General features: G+C 43.8%; 1 protein-coding gene across 1 annotated transcript; it reads right to left on the minus strand.

Annotated features, from left to right (window-relative positions):
- Positions 1-9879: 9879 nt before the first annotated feature.
- Positions 9880-16701, minus strand: LOC109908398 (potassium channel subfamily K member 13-like). Its single transcript, XM_020507048.2, has 4 exons — positions 16365-16701; positions 12475-13028; positions 10641-10868; positions 9880-10147 (listed from the first exon to the last, which is right to left on the minus strand). Exons 1-4 carry the CDS (start codon positions 16699-16701, stop codon positions 9986-9988), a joined length of 1281 nt encoding a protein of 426 aa, XP_020362637.1. The 3' UTR covers positions 9880-9985.
- Positions 16702-19085: the final 2384 nt, after the last annotated feature.

The following is a 19085-nucleotide window of genomic DNA, read 5'->3' on the forward strand; positions in this document are numbered from 1 at the left end:
CTACCAAAAGAGTCCCCTCTCAGCCTACCATTGACTATGTACAGACCCAGTGTTCGACAGAGCTGTAGGTGTACCTACCAAAAGAGTCCCCTCTCAGCCTACCATTGACTATGTACAGACCCAGTGTTCAACAGAGCTTCTTCACGAGCTGTACTTCGTTTTTGTTTTTCACTTTGTCATAGTTGTTTCTGGGGGGGGTGTATGTGGGATGTGGGGAGGGAAAGGTTGTTGCATCCTGGTAGGTGTTTATCCCCATCACTGTTAATAGTGTCTAGTTCTTCTGCTGCTCTACCATTCAGGTCTCCACAGACCAGTATGTTGCCTTGGGCTTGAAAGTGACTAATTTCCCCCTCTAGAATGGAGAAACTCTCTTCATTGAAGTAGGGTGACTCTGAAGGGGGAATGTATGTGGCACAGAGGAAGACGTTTTTATCACTCAAGATAGCCTCCTTGTTGATTTTTAACCAGATAATGAATTCTCCTGTTTTGATCAATTCGATTGAATTAATTAGTTCAGATTTATACCATATTAGCATTCCCCCTGAGTCTCTGCCCTGTCTGATTCCTTTTAATTTAGTGGTTGGTAGGATTATCTCCCAATAACCTAGTGGACAGCCAGTGGAAACATCACCTCTGCACCATGTTTCCTGTAGTACTACAATATCAACATCATCAATTTCTTTCAGGAAGTCTGGGTTTCTGCTCTTTAGTCCAAAATCAGAGGGCTTCAAACCTAGCAAATTCCAACATGCAACGTAAACAGATTCTAACTGTTTTTCCCCAGTACCTTCAAAATGAGACAAATACTCACAATCCAACAAGAACTATTAAAATAGTTGTTTTCAATTAAAGGAAACTCTTATTATGCAAATGTGATTTGTTTATCATTTATGATCGCATTAGTGTCATGCCATGTAGTGTGAGGATGGTAGAGTTCTTGTGCTCATCTTACCATGACCCTCGGCCTATCACATGTGAGCATAGTAGACTCAGCATTTGTCTAATGTCACTCATTTGGTTGGTGGGGGCTGGTCCAGTTGCTCCTCTCACAGCCTGTGTGTAGCTCTGCCTGCTGGGCTGTGGCTCCTCCAAGTGTGGGCCTGCGGTGGGGGGCAGGGAAGCCTCGTCTGGGTGGCTCTGAAACTGGGCTGGGGTGGTCTATGCTGCCCTGGCTGTGGTGGGCATTGAGGTTGGTGGTGCTGTAGTCGTGGCTGGGGGGACCAGGGTGTTGGTCCGGAGTGTTGTCTCGGTGATCTCGGCGGGGTGGAGATTGCTCCGCTGTTTCTGGGTGGAGAGGTCGGAAAGCAACGTAAAGCAACGTGGTATGTGTTCATGATGAAATGTAATAAAGAAAACACTGACCACTGAAACACACTATACAAAACAAACAAATAATGACTTTGAAGCTAAATGAGAACTGTGATGACACAAGCAGTCAACATAGACAATCACCCACAAACAAACCCAGGCTACCTAAGTATGATTCTCAATCAGAGACAACTAATGACACCTGCCTCTGATTGAGAACCATACTAGGCCGAAACATACAAATCCCCAAATCATTGAAAAACAAACATAGACTGCCCACCCCAACTCACGCCCTGACCATACTAAATAAAGACAAAACAAAGGAAATAAATTGTCAGAACGTAACACCTCAGGTCATAAATTCCTGGAAGAGATGATCTCCTCATGGCCACAGTATAGAGAGAGAGAGGGAGTTTTCATCGAGAGAACAAAGGAATTTCTTCCACCTCACAGAACTTGAGGTCCGAACAACATTTATGTTTTGGAGAAGGTATAAAAGATCGGTGAAGAATCCAGCTACGAACTGGTCCGTTTGGTACAATTGTGTGAAACTCATGGGAGACAATACGGCCACATTACCAGGCAGTTAACCCACTGTTCCCAGGCCGTCATTGAAAATAATAATTTGTTCTTAACTGACTTGCCTGGTTAAATAAAGGTAAAATTAATTTAAAAAATACCAAAACGCTGTTTATACAATAGCCTAAGATATGAGGCTTACATCTAATTGTTGTATAAGATGAATGAGTGTGGATGATACTGTTTGTGAAATTGTGTAATGTGATTTTGGACTGTTTAATGAAGGATACTCCAATTCCCTTTGGAGTGAGCACAGTTATGGTCGGGCATCCTGGGACAGGCCCTTTTCTGCTTTTCCCGAATAAAACCCCTCTTTCTCTCCTGCAGCCTGTCCTCTGTTCTCTTTCTCTCCTGCAGCCTGTCCTCTGTTCTCTTTCTCTCCTGCAACCTGTCCTCTGTTCTCTTTCTCTCCTGCAGCCTGTCCTCTGTTCTCTTTCTCTCCTGCAGCCTGTCCTCTGTTCTCTTTCTCTCCTGCAGCCTGTCCTCTGTTCTCTTTCTCTCCTGCAGCCTGTCCTCTGTTCTCTTTCTCTCCTGCAGCCTGTCCTCTGTTCTCTTTCTCTCCTGCAGCTCCTCTCTTAGTGTGGTCAGATCGTTATTACTGTTCTGCCTGTCTTTTTGGAGCTCTCTCACCTCCTTTGTTAGATCAGCCAGCTCTCTCTTGAGTCCATCTCTCTCTTGCTGAACCTCTTTCAGCTGTATTGCAAGTCTGCTGTCCTGCTCTGTCCTCAGCTTGGTTAGGAGCTCCTCTAAGGTGTGGTTGTCTGGTTGCTGTTTGCTCACGCTCTCCCTGAGCAGGACCACCTCCCCCTCCAGTTTGGTGAACTCATCCCTCATGGCAGCCATGGTGGTGAGGAGGGTCTGAGCCTGTTCTGCACTGAGGGGGTCGCTCTCCTCCTGGGGCGTGTCCTCCACTATGGTGGGAAGAGAGGTGCTGGATGTGCCTTTTTCCCCGAGCTGACAAGGTAAAAATCTGTCATTCAACCCCTGAACAAGGCAGCTAACCCACTGTTCTTAACTGACTTGCCTAGCTAAATAAAGGTTGAATAAATAAATCGCAACCTAACTGTACACTGTATGTGTACGTGATACACAGTTGAAGTTTATCCAAAGTTGAAGAGGTGGTACTTCACAATGTTCTTTGAATTATGTCAAGATGACTTTGTTTTGATTCAAAGCAGTGCCATTTGACGACTTGGTCCTGTGTTGTTTGGAGATACCTGGCACTTAAATTGTTCATCATTCAGAACAGATTTATTTTCAGAATATGGTTTCACTCAACACTCACAAACAAGAGCACCAGACAAGTCATTTCAGATGTATTCATATTTTTGACTCATTCGTTTCAGCACTCTACAATTTCTTTGTCAACAGTATAGTCATTTTATGATACATTGGTGGTTTCAAAATGAATTATATTTCGAAGTAGCAAACAATGTTCTAGTGACAAGTAGCAGATGTATTCTTTTATTCTCAATAATATTCTGGTTGCCATTTCAAATCATTACATGACCATTTGGTTAAAAACAATATCACAAAGCACATTCATGTGATGACTCACAGGCCTACTGTGGACTAAACTGTAACCTATTCACACTTCCATAGTCCCATTATACTGCTTCTCAAATGTGGCGCGCTGTTATTTCTGAGGCTTTGGTTTTATCTGCTTTTCTGTAGAACTAATGAGACATCCAACACTAACGCTCACTGTGACGTAACAGCCAGGGAATCTGGAGGAGTCTCAGCAGTAACGCTCACTGTGACGTAACAGCCAGGGAATCTCGAGGAGTCTCAGCACTAACGCTCACTGTGATGTAACAGCCAGGGAATCTGGAGGAGTCTCAGCACTAACGCTTACTGTGATGTAACAGCCAGGGAATCTGGAGGAGTCTCAGCACTAACGCTCACTGTGACAACAGCCAGGGAATCTGGAGGAGTCTCAGCACTAACGCTGACTGTGACAACAGCCAGGGAATCTGGAGGAGTCTCAGCACTAACGCTGACTGTGACAACAGCCAGGGAATCTGGAGGAGTCTCAGCACTAACGCTCACTGTGACAACAGCCAGGGAATCTGGAGGAGTCTCAGCACTAACGCTCACTGTGACAACAGCCAGGGAATATGGAGGAGTCTCAGCACTAACGCTCACTGTGACGTAACAGCCAGGGAATCTGGAGGAGTCTCGTTTAATTTTCACAGTATTATTATATACATGCCTGACCAGGGCCGACAAAAAAAAGTGATTCTTCATTGTTAGTCTGAATGCTGTTATTATACATTATGGTGTGTCACTACAAGATCACAGTCCTCACAATAAACTCTAAAATGGAATCTCTAAAGCAGTGTTTCACACCTCCTCGACTACGCCCAAACAGAACACATTTTTGTAGCCCCAGAAAAACTCACCTGATTCAATTCTTCTTCTTCTCCGGGATTTACGGATCGCATCCAACTTAAAGGTGCATACACCACCACCTAATGTACTAAAGTGTGAGATTAGTCACGGCCTACCTACATTACATTATCGTCCTTATTCCTGTTCATAAAAATATATATTTTTAAAGAAATTGAGAAATAAACATTTCACCACCAACTAACCCTACACATATATATCACTATTTCATCACCAACTAACCCTACACATATATACCACTATTTCACCACCAACTAACCCTACACATATATACCACTATTTCATGAATATAAATCACAACCCCATGAACTCTTCTGCAGTAAAATCTCATACACCCAGATACTTCTCAGCAGTTGCCACATACACTCATTAAAAATCCATTACCCCATTCCACTACTTTGACCCTATCTGCTCATTCACCATGCCAACGTCCTGGGAGGACGGGACACCACCACTCAACACACCCTGTAACTCTTCTGGAGTCACATCTCATACACCCAGGTACTTCTCTGCAGCTGCCACCACAACATCTATTTTCTGTTATTTACGTTCCAGCTCTGTACTTTATCCACCAAAACTACACAATCGTCTGTCCCATGCCCTCCTGCACACCTCCGATATCTTGGAATCTCCCTCCTACACACTGCTGCAACAGGACCATAAATGTTGCACCTGAAACAGCGCAGTGGATTCTGGACAAGTGCTCTAACAATATAACTGATACACCCTAACATGACTTTGGTTGAGACTCCTCTGTTTCACCACATTCCCCATCAGGTCCGCATTACACAGCAGGCATCACAGACACCAGGAATTTTCAACTTTAATTGCTCCACCTCCACACTACCCACTACCCTACTCACTCCTTATAATGGTGCCCTGTTCCTAAGAGCAAGAAACAGATCTTAACCCAAGTTACGTGACAGGGAGCGTCTTCTCCCTCTGGTCAGAAGAAACACAAACAAATATCACAAGTCAAGTACTGGTTACCTTTACTGATTCAACTACACCCAACTCCTTTCTCACCCACCCTGAAACCACAAATGGATCATCCAAAAGACAAGGGTCCACTTTCTCTCAGAGATGTCACTCATACTGGTCCAGATTCTTCTTTATCATGTCTGACGCCAGTCTTCCTCAACACACATCTTCTACTACACTCGTAGCTTCTTCTTCTTCCTCACTGTCAATAACCATGTCTATCTGTTCACCACGCACTTGCCATGCCTTCATCCACTGCATTGTTTATAGAACATGCACCGATGACGTTTCTCCAAAGCCCAACTTCTGTTCCTTAGCCCACTTTACAAGTCTGGCTTATAATTTTAATTTTTTACTTCTCTGTACTTTCTCCATCTCTGTCCCATGTTACATCTGAACCGAGTTCCTGGCTAGTGGCTACATGCGACCACCCCTGATTCAACTTACTGAGGGCTTGATGATTAGTTGACAAGTTGAAGCAGGTGTGCTTGTCCAGGGCTACAACAAAACAAATAGAAAAAGAGCGTGCTGTAGGGGGTGTTGTGAAACACTAATATTACAGTAATATTACGTTTTGAATTTTGGTAAGAATAGATAGGGCTCCATTGGTTTGTAATGGTGCTGCCTGGGTGTTTCTGTCCATTGCAGAATGTGTTTTAAAACATAAGTGAGAGAATTATACCAATTCCTAAAGCATCTAATCCCTCTGTGCTGAATGACTATCGCCCTGTTGCTTTGACATCCGTAGGTATGAAATGCCTTGAGAAAATTGTGAAAAGTCATATTCTCAGTGTCACTCAGAAGCTCCTCGACCCATTTCAGTTTGCCTATCAGCCTAGCAGAGGAGTTGATGATGCCATTCTTACCCTCCTTAACATGGTCTATAGACATCTAGAGGGGGTATTAACATGGTCTATAGACATCTAGAGGGTGCCAAATCCCATGTCAGGGCTCTGTTTGTTGACTTTTCTTCTGCCTTCAACACAATCCAGCCTTACATTCTGGCACAGAGACTCATTCGGGACTTCTCCTTAGATGGGAGGCTGGTTTTGTGGCTGTTGGACTTCCTGAGCCAACGCTCACAGCGAGTCGAAATAGGTCCCCATGTGTCGGATACACGCAATACCAACACAGGCTCTCCTCAGGGATGTGTTTTGTCCCCACTTCTGTACATCTTGTACACTAATAGTTGTACTAGTTCCCATACTGACAGACACCTCGTTAAGTTCGCTGATGACACTGCCTTGATCAGCCTGTTGCATGATGACGAGGAACATCATGTCCCGGTCCTAGGTGACTTTGTAGAGTGGTGTGAGGAATCACACTTGGTCCTCAATACCAACAAGACCAAAGAGATGTGCATAGACTTCAGGAAGCGTACAACACCTACCTCTGCAACATCTATCAGAGGTCAGAACATAGAGATTGTAGAGGAATACAAATATCTGGGTGTCCTTTTGGACAATAAGCTTCAGTGGAGTAAATGTACAGACCTGATCTACAGAAAGAGCCAACAGAGACTGTACTTTCTCAACAAGCTGGGTTCTTTTAGTATAGCCTGTACTATACTGACTCTGTTTTACAAATCCTTTATTCAGTGTATTTTAAACTGTTTGTATTGTTTGTTGTTTTGGCAATGCCACTATCAGCCAGAGAAACATGCTAAGAAGGATTATTACCACAGCAAGCAAGGTACTTGGAGTCAAACAGACAGGCCTGGATGAGATCTTTAAGGTCAGGGCCCTCCGAAAGGCTCACAAAATCATTTTAGACCCAAGCCACCCCCTGTACCTGGACTTTGAATTACTCCCCTCTGGGCGCAGGTATAGGGCACCCCTCAGCAGGCAAAACAGAACGAGACAATAATTTGTGCCAGGTGTGATATCCCTCCTAAATAGCTCGGGTGAATGTTCCCATTGAGGCCAGCAGGCTAGTCTTTTCTTCTTTAAAACAAAATACGTTTTATTTCTTATTTCTTACTATTATTATTTTTATTGGTGCGTAACTGCTATGATAGTTGTATTGTCAATCTTGTTTTGTATTTAAACGCCACTTTAAATGTGTACATGACACTGCAACAAAATTTCCCCATGGGGACAATAAAGTCAGTAAGTAAGTAAGAGAGAGCAGTGCCAGAAAAACCCTCAGTACAGCTGATGGACAGAGGCCGCAGACTTGTTATGTTCATTCAGACAGAAACACACTGAACAGTCAACGTATGTTTCTGCTGAGGCTATTTTCCCCAAGTGTTTATCTCTGATATGCAGGGGAGCGGTAGGTCTGATGAGTCAGGGTGAAAGTATAGGATGTTTGTGGTAGCAATGATGAACAGTCTGTTGGCTAGTTGTTATCCCCTGGTGATACTGTATATAGAATATCATAGTGTGGTTTAAAACCCCCTCATCTACAAGGTCTTAAAACCCCCTCAGCTACAAGGTCTTTAAAACCCCCCAGCTTCAATGTCTTAAAACCCCCTCAGCTACAAGGTCTTTAAAACCCCCTCAGCTACAAGGTCTTTAAAAACTCCTCAGCCACAAGGTCTTTAAAACCCCCTCAGCTACAAGGTCTTAAAACCCCCTCAGCTACAAGGTCTTTAAAACCCCCTCAGCTACAAGGTCTTTAAAACCCCTCTCAGCTACAAGGTCTTTAAAAACTCCTCAGCCACAAGGTCTTTAAAACTCCTCAGCCACAATATCTTTAAAACTCCTCAGCCACAAGGTCTTTAAGAACTCCTTAGCCACAATGTTTTTGGGTAGCTTTCTCTATTCTGTAGTGTTACCATGGAAACGGCCTCAGTAACCGTAACCAATATATTCCAGCACTAGCTACAGTTGGTCCTGATCCAGATGTGGGTGAATGTGTCACACACACACTAACAAACCCCGCATGACCCAGCATGCATCAATTGTGTCTTTAAATCTTTGAGACGGAGCGGAGTGGAGTGGCTGACAGAGGTACACTACATGGCCAAAAGTACGTGGTCACCTGTTAGTCGAACATTTCATTCCATGTGCATTAATATGAAGTTGGTCCCCTTTTGCTGCTATAACAGCCTCTTCTCTTCTGGGAAGGCTTTCCACTAGATGTTGGAACATTTCTGCGGGGACTTGCTTCCATTCAGCCACAAGAGCATTAGTTAGGTCTGGCACTGATGTTGGGCGATAAGGCCTGGCTCGCAGTCGGCGTTCCAATTCATCCCAAAGGTGTTTGATGGGGTTGAGGTCAGGGCTCTGTGCAGGACTGTCAATTTCTAGACAAACCATTTCTGTATGGACCTCACTTTGTGCACGGGGGCATTGTCATGCTGAAACAGGAAAGGGCCTTCTGCAATCTGTTGCCACAGGTGGAAGCACAGAATCATCTTGAATGTTATTGTATGCTGTAGCGTTAAGATTTCCCTTCACTGGCACTAAGGGGCCTAGCCCGAACCATGAAAAACAGCCCCAGACCATTATTCCTCATCCACCAAACTTTACAGTTGGGACTATGCATTCAGGCAGGTAGCGTTCTCCTGGCATCCACCAATCCCAAATACGTATGAAGGACTGCCAGATGGTGAAGCGTGTTTCATCACTCCAGAGAACATGTTTCCACTGCTCCAGAGTCCAATGGGGGTGAGCTTTACACCACTCCAGTGAACGCTTGGCATTGCGCATGGTTATCTTATGTTTGTGTGCGGCTGCTCGGCCATTCATTAAGCTCCGACGGACAGTTCTTGTGCTGACGTTGCTTCCAGAAGCAGTTTGGAACTCGGTAGTGAGTGTTGCGACTGAGGACAGATGATTTTTCAGCACTCGGCGGTCTTGTTCTGTGAGCTTGTGTGGTCTACCTCTTCGCGGCTGAGCTGTTGTTGCTCCTAGATGTTTCTACTTCGAAAATAACAGCACTTACAGTTGACCGGGGCAGCTCTAGCAGGGCAGACATTTGACGAACTGACTTGTTGGAAAGGTGGCATCCTATGGCGGTGCCACATTGAATGTCACTGAGCTCTTCAGTCAGACCAGTATGCTGCCAATGTTTGTCTATGGAGATTGCATGGCTGTGTGCTTGATTTTATATACCTGTCAGCAACTGGTGTGGCTGAAATAGCCAAATCCACTAACTTGAAAGGGTATCCACATACGTTTGGCCATGTAGTGTATCTAATGGGACTTTGTCTCCATATAGGTAGTACTTCAGGTCAAATATTCTCCTGGATCTATAGTTATGACACAATGCCCTCATCTTTCATTCACTCCCTCAGCTCTCAGCTCTTCAGTGCCTTACACTGCTATGCTGCTGGGTCATTGCTCATCCATATATTTATATAGTCTTATTCCATTCCTTTACTTAGATTTGTGTGTATTAGGTCATTGTTGTGGAATTTTTAGATATTGCTGCATTGTCGGAACTAGAAGCAGAAGCATTTCGCTACACTCGCATCAACGTCTGCTAACCATGTGACCAATAAAATTTGATTTGATATATAAGTCCCATGCCAAATATGTGATATATATTCTGACTTAATGAGATCTGACCAGGCTGTAGTCCATGAGGTCAATTATTTTCATGGAATATTGTTTTATTTCTCTATTCATTCAACTGAGTTCCATTGACATTAATGTATTTTGCGAGGAATGTCTCTCTCTGGCCAGCCAATTTCTGGTGACTGTCTCTCTGGCCAGTTAATCAGTCTGGCCTATATGTTCACCATGGTGATTTGCCAGGTCTATCTATCCACGCTGGTCTCTGCCAGGCGGTTGTTCATGATGCCCAGGGCACCCACCCCTCCAGAGAAGCCGTTGTGGCCGTGGCGGGAGTTGGATCCTGACTGGCGAGGGTGACCGTTAGCCATCTCTGACAGCTGCTTCTGCATGATGGCCAGGTTCACCTGAGAAATGGAGAGAAAGAGAGAGGAGAACTACTCTCAATGGCCATCAAACAAGTGCCAGACACAAAGCATAGCAGTGAAAAAGAAAGCCATTGATATAGCAGCAATGCGGACCACCTGGGCAGGGACCAGGATTAGTTTGTGTTCCACATATGCTTTATAGTGTGGTTCACAGTACCAAATGTTCCAGGATCTGCAGCCCGAAGTATTTGACAGGGTCTTATCTTTTATTTTTATTTAACTAGGCAAGTCAGTTTAGAACAAATTCTTATTTTACAATGACGGCCTACCCCGGCCAAACCCTCCCCTAACCCGGACAACGCTGGGCCAATTGTGCGCCGCCCTATGGAACTCCCGATCACGGCCGGATGTGATACTGCCTGGGATCTGTAGTGACGCCACTAGCACTGAGATGCAGTGCCTTAGACCACTGCGCCACTTGGGAGCCCTTATCTGGGAGCAGTATACATCATGTCCTCCATCTCCCCTCTACCTTATTGGCAGCCAGGAAATCTCTCATGGAGATCATCTCTCCAGACATCCTCCGCCCGTCCACCTCGCTCTCATTCACCGCGTCTGTCTCGATGGACAGGTCCCGCTGCGCCCTCAGATGTCCGGGCACCACCACGTTCCTCCTGGGGAGTCTCTGCTGGGGTTGGTGGCCCCCCTTCCTCGGGCAGTGACATGGTGCCTCCATCCTCCTCAACAGCCAGTTCAGCACCTAGAATGAGATTTAGAATAATACAATTTATAATGAACAAAAATAAAATATAAACTCAAAATGTAAAGTGTTGGTCTCATGTTTCATGAGCTGAAATAAAAGATCCCAGAAATGTTCCATATGCACAAAAAGTGTATTTATATCAAATGTTGCGCAGAAATTTGTTTACATCCCCGTTAGTGAGCATTTCTCTTTGGCCAAGACAATACATCCATCTGACAGGTGTGGCATATCAAGTAGCTGATTATGATCATTACATGATCATTACACAGGTGCATCTTGTGCTGGGGACAATAAATGGCCACTCTAAAATGGGCCATTTTGTCACACAACACAATGCCACCGATGTCAAAAGTTTTAAGGGTGAGTGCAATTGGCATGCTGACTGCAGGAATGTTCCCCAGAGATGTTGCCAGGGAATATAAAGTTAATTTCTCTTCCATAAGCCGCGTCCAAGATCGTTTTAGAGAATTCGTCAGTATGTCCAACCGGCCTCACAACCACAGAGCACGTGTATTCAGCCAGCCCAGGACCTCCACATCCGGCTTCTAAACCTGCGGGATCGTCTGAGGGGGCAGGGGGAGGTCACGGTGCTGAGGAGTATTGCTGTATGTAATAAGGCCCTTTTGTCTGGAAAAACTAATTCTGTGCCCCTGCTCAGTCATGTGAAATCCATAGATTAGTTCCTAGTTCATTTACTTCTATTGACTGAATTCCTTATATGAACTGTAAATGAGCAAACATTTTGAAATTCTTGCATGTGTCACGCTCTGACCTTAGTTCTTTTGTTATGTCTTTGTTTTAGTATGGTCAGGGCGTGAGTTGGGTGGGTGGTCAATGTTTCTTTTTCTATGATTTGGGATTTCTGTGTTTGGCCTGGTATGGTTCTCAATCAGAGGCAGATGTTATTCGTTGTCCCTGATTGAGAACCATACTTAGGTAGCCTGGTTTCATTTTTGAGTTGTGGGTGATTGTTTCCTGTGTCTGTGTTTGTACCATATGGGACTGTTTCAATTTTCGTTTGTTCATTCACATTGTTATTTTGTGTTTTTGTAGTGTTCAGTTGTATATATTAAAATGGACACTGACCACGCTGCACATTGGTTCGACCTCTCTTACTCCTCGCCAGAAGAAGAGGACAATCGTTACAGCATGTTGCATTTATATTTTTGTTCAGTATATTTCTAAGCACAATTTTAACCAGTCTGTTTCTGCTCTCTTGCCCTAGTGTTTATGGTATTGTCATGACAAACAGTTTGTGTTTGTAAATTGGCTTGAGAGAACACCTCACTCTGACCATTTCACTCACCCTAGCAGAACTGATTGGGCTGTTTCCATGTTATCTAGAGCGTTGGTGGCTGTACCTGTGCTGCTGGCAACAGTTTAATTATGTTTTTTTGCTGACGTTTACTGACACCGGTCAAATTCAGCGGGTGTTGAGCATTTGTAAATTCAGCACTTATTCTGCACCCAGAGTGAATTTCCAAACTCACCCGAAGTACAATGGAGTTGGCAAGCTAGCACAACCATGGGCTTGAGTCACTCTACATAATAAAACAGATTCATCTATGAAAATCATCCAATCACACAATAATAATAATCCCACCTGTTTGATGACGATGGAGATGACGTTGAACAGCGAGTAAATACAGCAGACGCCTGTCAGTATAAACAGGAAGTTGCCCAGCCGGTATGCCGTCTGGTTCACGTTCCCCTCCTCGTACTCCAACCTTTGGCTGCTCACCACGTCACCGAACCCGATGGTGCTGAACGCCACAAAGCAAAAGTACAGAGAGTCTAGATACGCCCAGCCTTCTACAGCCGAGTACATTGCTGAGGCGCAGCAGGAAACCAAGATGGCAGCGGCGCAAAGGATCAGCATAACACAGTATACTGAAGGCTTCCACCCAGCTAGCCCCTCCCCCCTGCCACCTCTCCCGCCCCCACCGCTGCCCTCAGAGAGGCGTCGGCAGCCATTTTGGGGAAGCATGGCCTTGCGGCGGCGGCGCTCATGGCAGAACTTGAGGACGAAGGCGATGACGGTGATGACACGCTCCAGGAAGAGGTTGAAGAACAAGATGGTGGCGGCACAGCCGATGAGTCCGTAGAAGATGAGGAAGATCTTACCACCGATCGTCGCTGGCGTGGTCATCCCAAACCCTGGAAAACAAGATGGAGGAAGATATTATTAAGAAAACAGAATGAAAATAATATTGGTCAAAACTAAGAATGATGTTTTTGCTTGTATTTATTAGCCATTACATTGTTGCATAGATACATTGCCAATAGAATAGTGTGACAAACGAAACTGGATCACATTGAACTGAGTATTTTGTTTAGTTAAATTATTTTCAAAATCTTGTTTCTTCACAATGATAAACCAGTCAGTCTGGGCATATTGTTTACTGCCAGCTTTCACAGACAGGTGGAAAAGCACCTTATCAGATACAGCACAGCTCACATGACACAGTCCCCAAATACAAGTATCACACACGCACACATTTTATTTCTCACTCTCTCCAGCTCTCTTTTCTCACTTCTTCTCTCATTCTCGCTCCAGGCCCACCACTCCATTGCACTCTGGGAATGTCATCTTTCAGCCCAGTGGAGGAGAATCAATACCATCATTTCAAAGCTGTACAATGTTTTTTTTGTCATTCGCAATGATTCATTTTTAAGTCAATGACTTGGCATATGAAAGATTTGAGAACATTGCCCTGTTCATGTAAAACATGTAGAAGTATTCACAGCCAGTCTTCAAGGTTTACCGGGATATAGGATATGTCTGAAATGACACCCTGTTCCCTGTGTGGCTCTGGTCCAAAGCAGTGCACTAGATACTAGTGTGCCTTTTCAGACTATAGACATTAACCTATCCTTTGACCGTGATTGTAATAGTTTACAGAAACTGACTGCTTTACATGTACACTATGTCGTCTGTCTGTGAGCGTTCCAGCCTGCCCAATGCCCAGCTTTCTGATCCTTCAGTCCACTGTGAACGTTTCAGCCTGCCCAATGCCCAACTTTCTGATCCTTCAGTCCACTGTGAGTGTTTCAGCCTGCCCAATGCCCAACTTTCTGATCCTTCAGTCCACTGTGAACGTTTCAGCCTGCCCAATGCCCAGCTTTCTGATCCTTCAGTCCACTGTGAATGTTTCAGCCTGCCCAATGCCCAGCTTTCTGATCCTTCAGTCCACTGTGAACGTTTCAGCCTGCCCAATGCCCAGCTTTCTGATCCTTCAGTCCACTGTGAGCGTTCCAGCCTGCCCAATGCCCAGCTTTCTGATCCTTCAGTCCACTGTGAACGTTCCAGCCTGCCCAATGCCCAACTTTCTAATCCTTCAGTCCACTGTGAACGTTTCAGCCTGCCCAATGCCTAGCTTTCTTATCCTTCAGTCCACTGTGAACGTTTCAGCCTGCCCAATGCCCAGCTTTCTGATCCTTCAGTCCACTGTGAGCGTTGTCTCTAAACATTTACAGGTGGTGCTCTCCCTGTGGGTTACACACGCACAAACATGCAGACACACACACATGGCTCTTATGGACTGATGTACAGAGAGCAAAGCCGTGATGAATCCTATGATGAGTCCAGTTCATCTAGTCCAGGCCTTGACTGCTCTCTCTGTTCCCTGTGAGTTGTCAGTAACAATGGGCACTCAGGTGTAAAAAAACATCTCTCTCCATTTACTTCCAATTTCTGGCTGCCTCTCGGCTTTCACCCAAAATCAATGGATTCACAGTGCGGGGCATCCATTAGTTCCCTTATTGGAGTATACAAGAAGTACAGTTATATATGCTACTCTTTTGGATGCAGTATGGTTATATATCCTACTCTAGTGGATGCAGTATGGTTATATATCCTACTGTATTGGATGCAGTATGGTTATATATCCTACTCTATTGGACGCAGTATGGTTATATATCCTACTGTATTGGACGCAGTATGGTTATATATCCTACTCTATTGGACGCAGTATGGTTATATATCCTACTCTAGTGGACGCAGTATGGTTATATATCCTACTCTAGTGGACGCAGTATGGTTATAGATCCTACTCTATTGGATGCAGTATGGTTATAATCCTACTCTAGTAGACGCAGTATGGTCATATATGCTACTGTATTGGATGCAGTATGGTTATATATCCTACTCTATTGGACGCAGTATGGTTATATATCCTACTCTAGTGGACGCAGTATGGTTATATATCCTACTCTAGTGGACGCAGTATGGTTATAGATCCTACTCTATTGGATGCAGTATGGTTATAATCCTACTCTAGTAGACGCAGTATGGTTATATATCCTACTGTATTGGATGCAGTATGGTTATATTCTACTCTATTGGACGCAGTATGGTTATATATATCCTACTCTAGTGGACGCAGTATGGTTATATATCCTACTCTATTGGATGCAGTATGGTTATTTATCCTACTGTATTGGATGCAGTATGGTTATATATCCTACTGTATTGGATGCAGTATGGTTATATATCCTACTGTATTGGATGCAGTATGGTTATATATCCTACTGTATTGGATGCAGTATGGTTATATATCCTACTCTATTGGACGCGGTATGGTTATTTATCCTACTCTATTGGATGCAGTATGGTTATTATCCTACTGTATTGGATGCAGTATGGTTATATATCCTACTCTAGTGGACGCAGTATGGTTATATATCCTACTGTATTGGATGCAATATGGTTATATATCCTACTGTAGTGGACGCAATATGGTTTTATATAACTTACTCTATTTTAAAAAACATAAACATAAATGTGCTGTATTTAGTATTTCAGTACTGAATAGAAATGCATTAGCTGAGTTTGTCCAAATCCATTTATTGTTAACAAGCAATAAAGTAATTAAGAGACATTAAAGCCTTTAGCTGTGTTGCTTAGCTACAAAAGAACAGAGATAAGAATGTCCCTTATGTCATGAACATCCCCTCCCCACCAGGCTTTTGTTTAGCATCACAGTCAGGGTCTTATATCACCCAGACTGAGAGAGAGATCCTGCTATGCCTGCGGAGGAGATTCCTAGTAATTGGCACTCAAGGCTGCACTAATTGAAGAGGTTTTCATATTCACACCAATTACAAGACACACAATAAGCCTAATTAGAACTTGATGGACATGCATATTGAAGCGTAATTTAGTTGGCTGTGATTGTTCTAGTATTGGAATAATTGAACGGTGCCTATTCATAATATAATAACATCCCTATAGTCTACACAAGGGTTTACCAAGCTCAAATTTGATTTGATTTGATTTAGGAGATGGTTAGGAAACCCTGGAAACAGAAATCATTTGAAAAGAACATTAGGCTAAGAACTACATGTTTTGGAGAGCTGAAGAATATAGTCAATAACTGGCCATTTATAATATGTTACACTTTTAATTGCCATGTAATATTGTCTAAAGTAAGTTGTGATATGTGATAATGATATGTGAAAATTATATGATCTATAGGGTACATCAAATCTCACCTATGGTCGAGACCACGGTCCCCACGAAGTAGAACGCACCGGTAAAGTCCCACCGAGGTCTGATGGTGTCCACGCGGATCCCAGCCACGTTCGCCTCCTCGTAGTTCCTCAAGAAGTTGTTCAGCTCTTTCTTGCTAAGGTTATACTTTTGGCTGAACTGTTCAAACCGCTGCCCCCAGCGCTCCTTCGCCTCCGCTTCCATCGGCTGTTCCAGTGCTGAAAAGACAGCGGCACCGCAGAGGAGATAGAGGATTATGAACACAGCTAACATAAGGAACCTGGCGTTATCCTCGTTGAAGGGACCGAAGCCACAACAGCAGCCGCTCCGGAAAGCCATTACGTAGGATAATCACCGTTCAACAGGTGTTAGGGACGCGACGCATCGTTTTATTATGGAACAAATTATACACTGCTCATCATCTGTCTCTCTAGGTTTATCGTTGAAAAAAAAAATGGTCCAGGATAGAAACTGGTGAAATAGAGTTGGAGGCTGTGAGGATAGAGAGCCAAAGAGAAAAATATGAGAGTTTTCCTCATGGAGAGCAGAGAGAAAAAATGTGATATGTTTCATCACGGAGAGCACAGAGACAGAGAGAGAATAAAATAGTTTTCCTCAGAGATTCAACAGTTGTTCACGTCACTGTGAAAAAACCCACCACAACAGTACCCATCAAAAGTTGTCAAGGATCTTTGACCATTAATCCAAGTCTAAAATGTCCGGTTATTATCTGTTACAATAAACATATGGCGTCATCCTTGACAGTTGTGCGCTTGTCAAAAATAAATACATGACTTTTAACCTCCCTGATATAGAGTTCAAATGTTATTAAACAAAATGTCCTTTTAACCGTGTGTAAACACATTTTTTTTAATGTCACGACGTTTTTCAAGAGCACCAACATGGCTGTGTGAATAGCGAAATAGTTTAAGACGATGCATTTGAGTTGTACCCTCAGCTTTGTCTCAAAAGAACGCCACTCTCGCAGAGGGTGTTGAGAAGAAGACTTTTGAATAGCTTACACTGCATTCATTGAACGGTGAACTCTGTATGAACCCACGGTAAACTCAAGGCTGTCACACTCAACAGTAAGATGTCCGTCTGCAACAGTGCGCGTCTGTCTAACTGACCTCCATCTCGACCAGGCCACGCACTCTGAACAAGCCCCAGTCACAAACCCACACCCACCTCCTTAGCTGTTCAGGTGGAGACCTTCACATATGAGCACAAAATAAAATAAACATGAAGCTACTGTATAAACTTCAGCTTTCATAAAACATTAATATAACACAACTTAACAATATGAACAACTGTGAATGTCCTAAGTCAGTAATGATTTACATAACTTATGTATTCATTTATTTATAAAAATGACAGAACAAAAACATTCTGGTTAAACGATCAAGTGGATCAAGACACTGGGCACCATGTGACTTGAGGAGCCAGAAACAATGCTAAGCATGATTCCAACATTTGGCCAGTCTCCTGCCGCTGTCTGTCCACAGAGCATTAGAGAACGGCACCGTGACATCTTCTGTCATGGATCAATATGACTTGACCTTTCAGATCTGAGTCTGAACATTCATATGTTTGCGCATGGGACATCCAGGGACAATCTGAGCAAATGTCACTACTGTGGAACATGCTGTTAAAATGCATTATGCACATCAGAGGAAGATGGGAAAACAAAAGGCAATTTTTAAAATATATCCTGCTTTGGATGGTTAGTGAACATAATCATAACATTTTTGGTGTAACTGATGGTGACTTTAGGAAGATTTGAGGAACTAATACTTGCAGACAGAGTTTAACCCACCCAGATCTCAAACAGTTGTTTAGCCCTGTGGACACTTTTGACAGGCAGATTTGCAGCATGTCCACCAGGCTGTGCTCTTACAGGAGGCCACTATTTAGATTTTTAGTTAACCCCAACATTTCTAGTGGAAGTGGTGGTAACTTTGGCACACACTTTGAGGCAGAGAATTTCAGCACCATGGACAGGGATTATGCTTGTTGACAGTACCTCAACATTACTGGTGTAACTTTGGTGCATAGTTTGAGGCAGAGAATTTCAGCACCATGGACAGGGATTATGCTTGTTGACAGTACCTCAACATTACTGGTGTAACTTTGGTGCATAGTTTGAGGCCAAAACATTTTGGAACCATGGACAGCTAATAGGCCTACACCTCTGGCCAGACTCAGCAGTCCGGTTCGCCCACCAACGTAGCCTATCTGTGCCGCCTCAGAACGTGATTTAGTCCAGGAGGTCAAATGTACATTGCTTGCAGCATAGGCCTACATGTTGTGCAGTAGATCCTAAAGTTAGTCAGAGCTGTGTTTCTCCACCACAGCCCAGGTGTAGGCGTGGAGAGGAGGGGCTGCAACAGAATACATGTTTTGGCAGTTTCAAAGGAAAAGCTGTCTAACGTTACTTATTTACTTACCTGACCCTCGCTCCAGCTAGCTAGCTTTTACCAGGTTAGTTATAATAAGGGCCACCAACAAGTAACGTTAATTAGTTAGCTAACTAGCTAGCTGCCTTCCTGCCTTCCTTTACTGACAGAACAGACAGGGAGCTTATATTAAAAACAAGCAAGCATCGACCTAAAGGCTAAAGCTAGCCAGCTATCATATAGTGCATTCGGAAAGTATTCAGACCTCTTCCCCTTTTCACATGTTTTTAACGTTACAGCCTTATTCTAAAATGTATTAAATAAAAA

Source organism: Oncorhynchus kisutch, linkage group LG21, assembly GCF_002021735.2.
Source record: "Oncorhynchus kisutch isolate 150728-3 linkage group LG21, Okis_V2, whole genome shotgun sequence".
NCBI classification, from domain to species: Eukaryota; Metazoa; Chordata; class Actinopteri; order Salmoniformes; family Salmonidae; genus Oncorhynchus; species Oncorhynchus kisutch.

Bases quoted from the DNA above. Each gene is read 5' to 3' on its own strand.
- LOC109908398 (XM_020507048.2), bottom strand. From the start codon at position 16,701: ATGGCTTTCCGGAGCGGCTGCTGTTGTGGCTTCGGTCCCTTCAACGAG. The intron at 13,029-16,364 runs GTGAGATTTGAT...CTTGTTTTCCAG, and splicing joins GACCGTGGTCTCGACCATAG to GGTTTGGGATGACCACGCCA. The intron at 10,869-12,474 runs GTGGGATTATTA...ATCTCATTCTAG, and splicing joins TCTCCATCGTCATCAAACAG to GTGCTGAACTGGCTGTTGAG.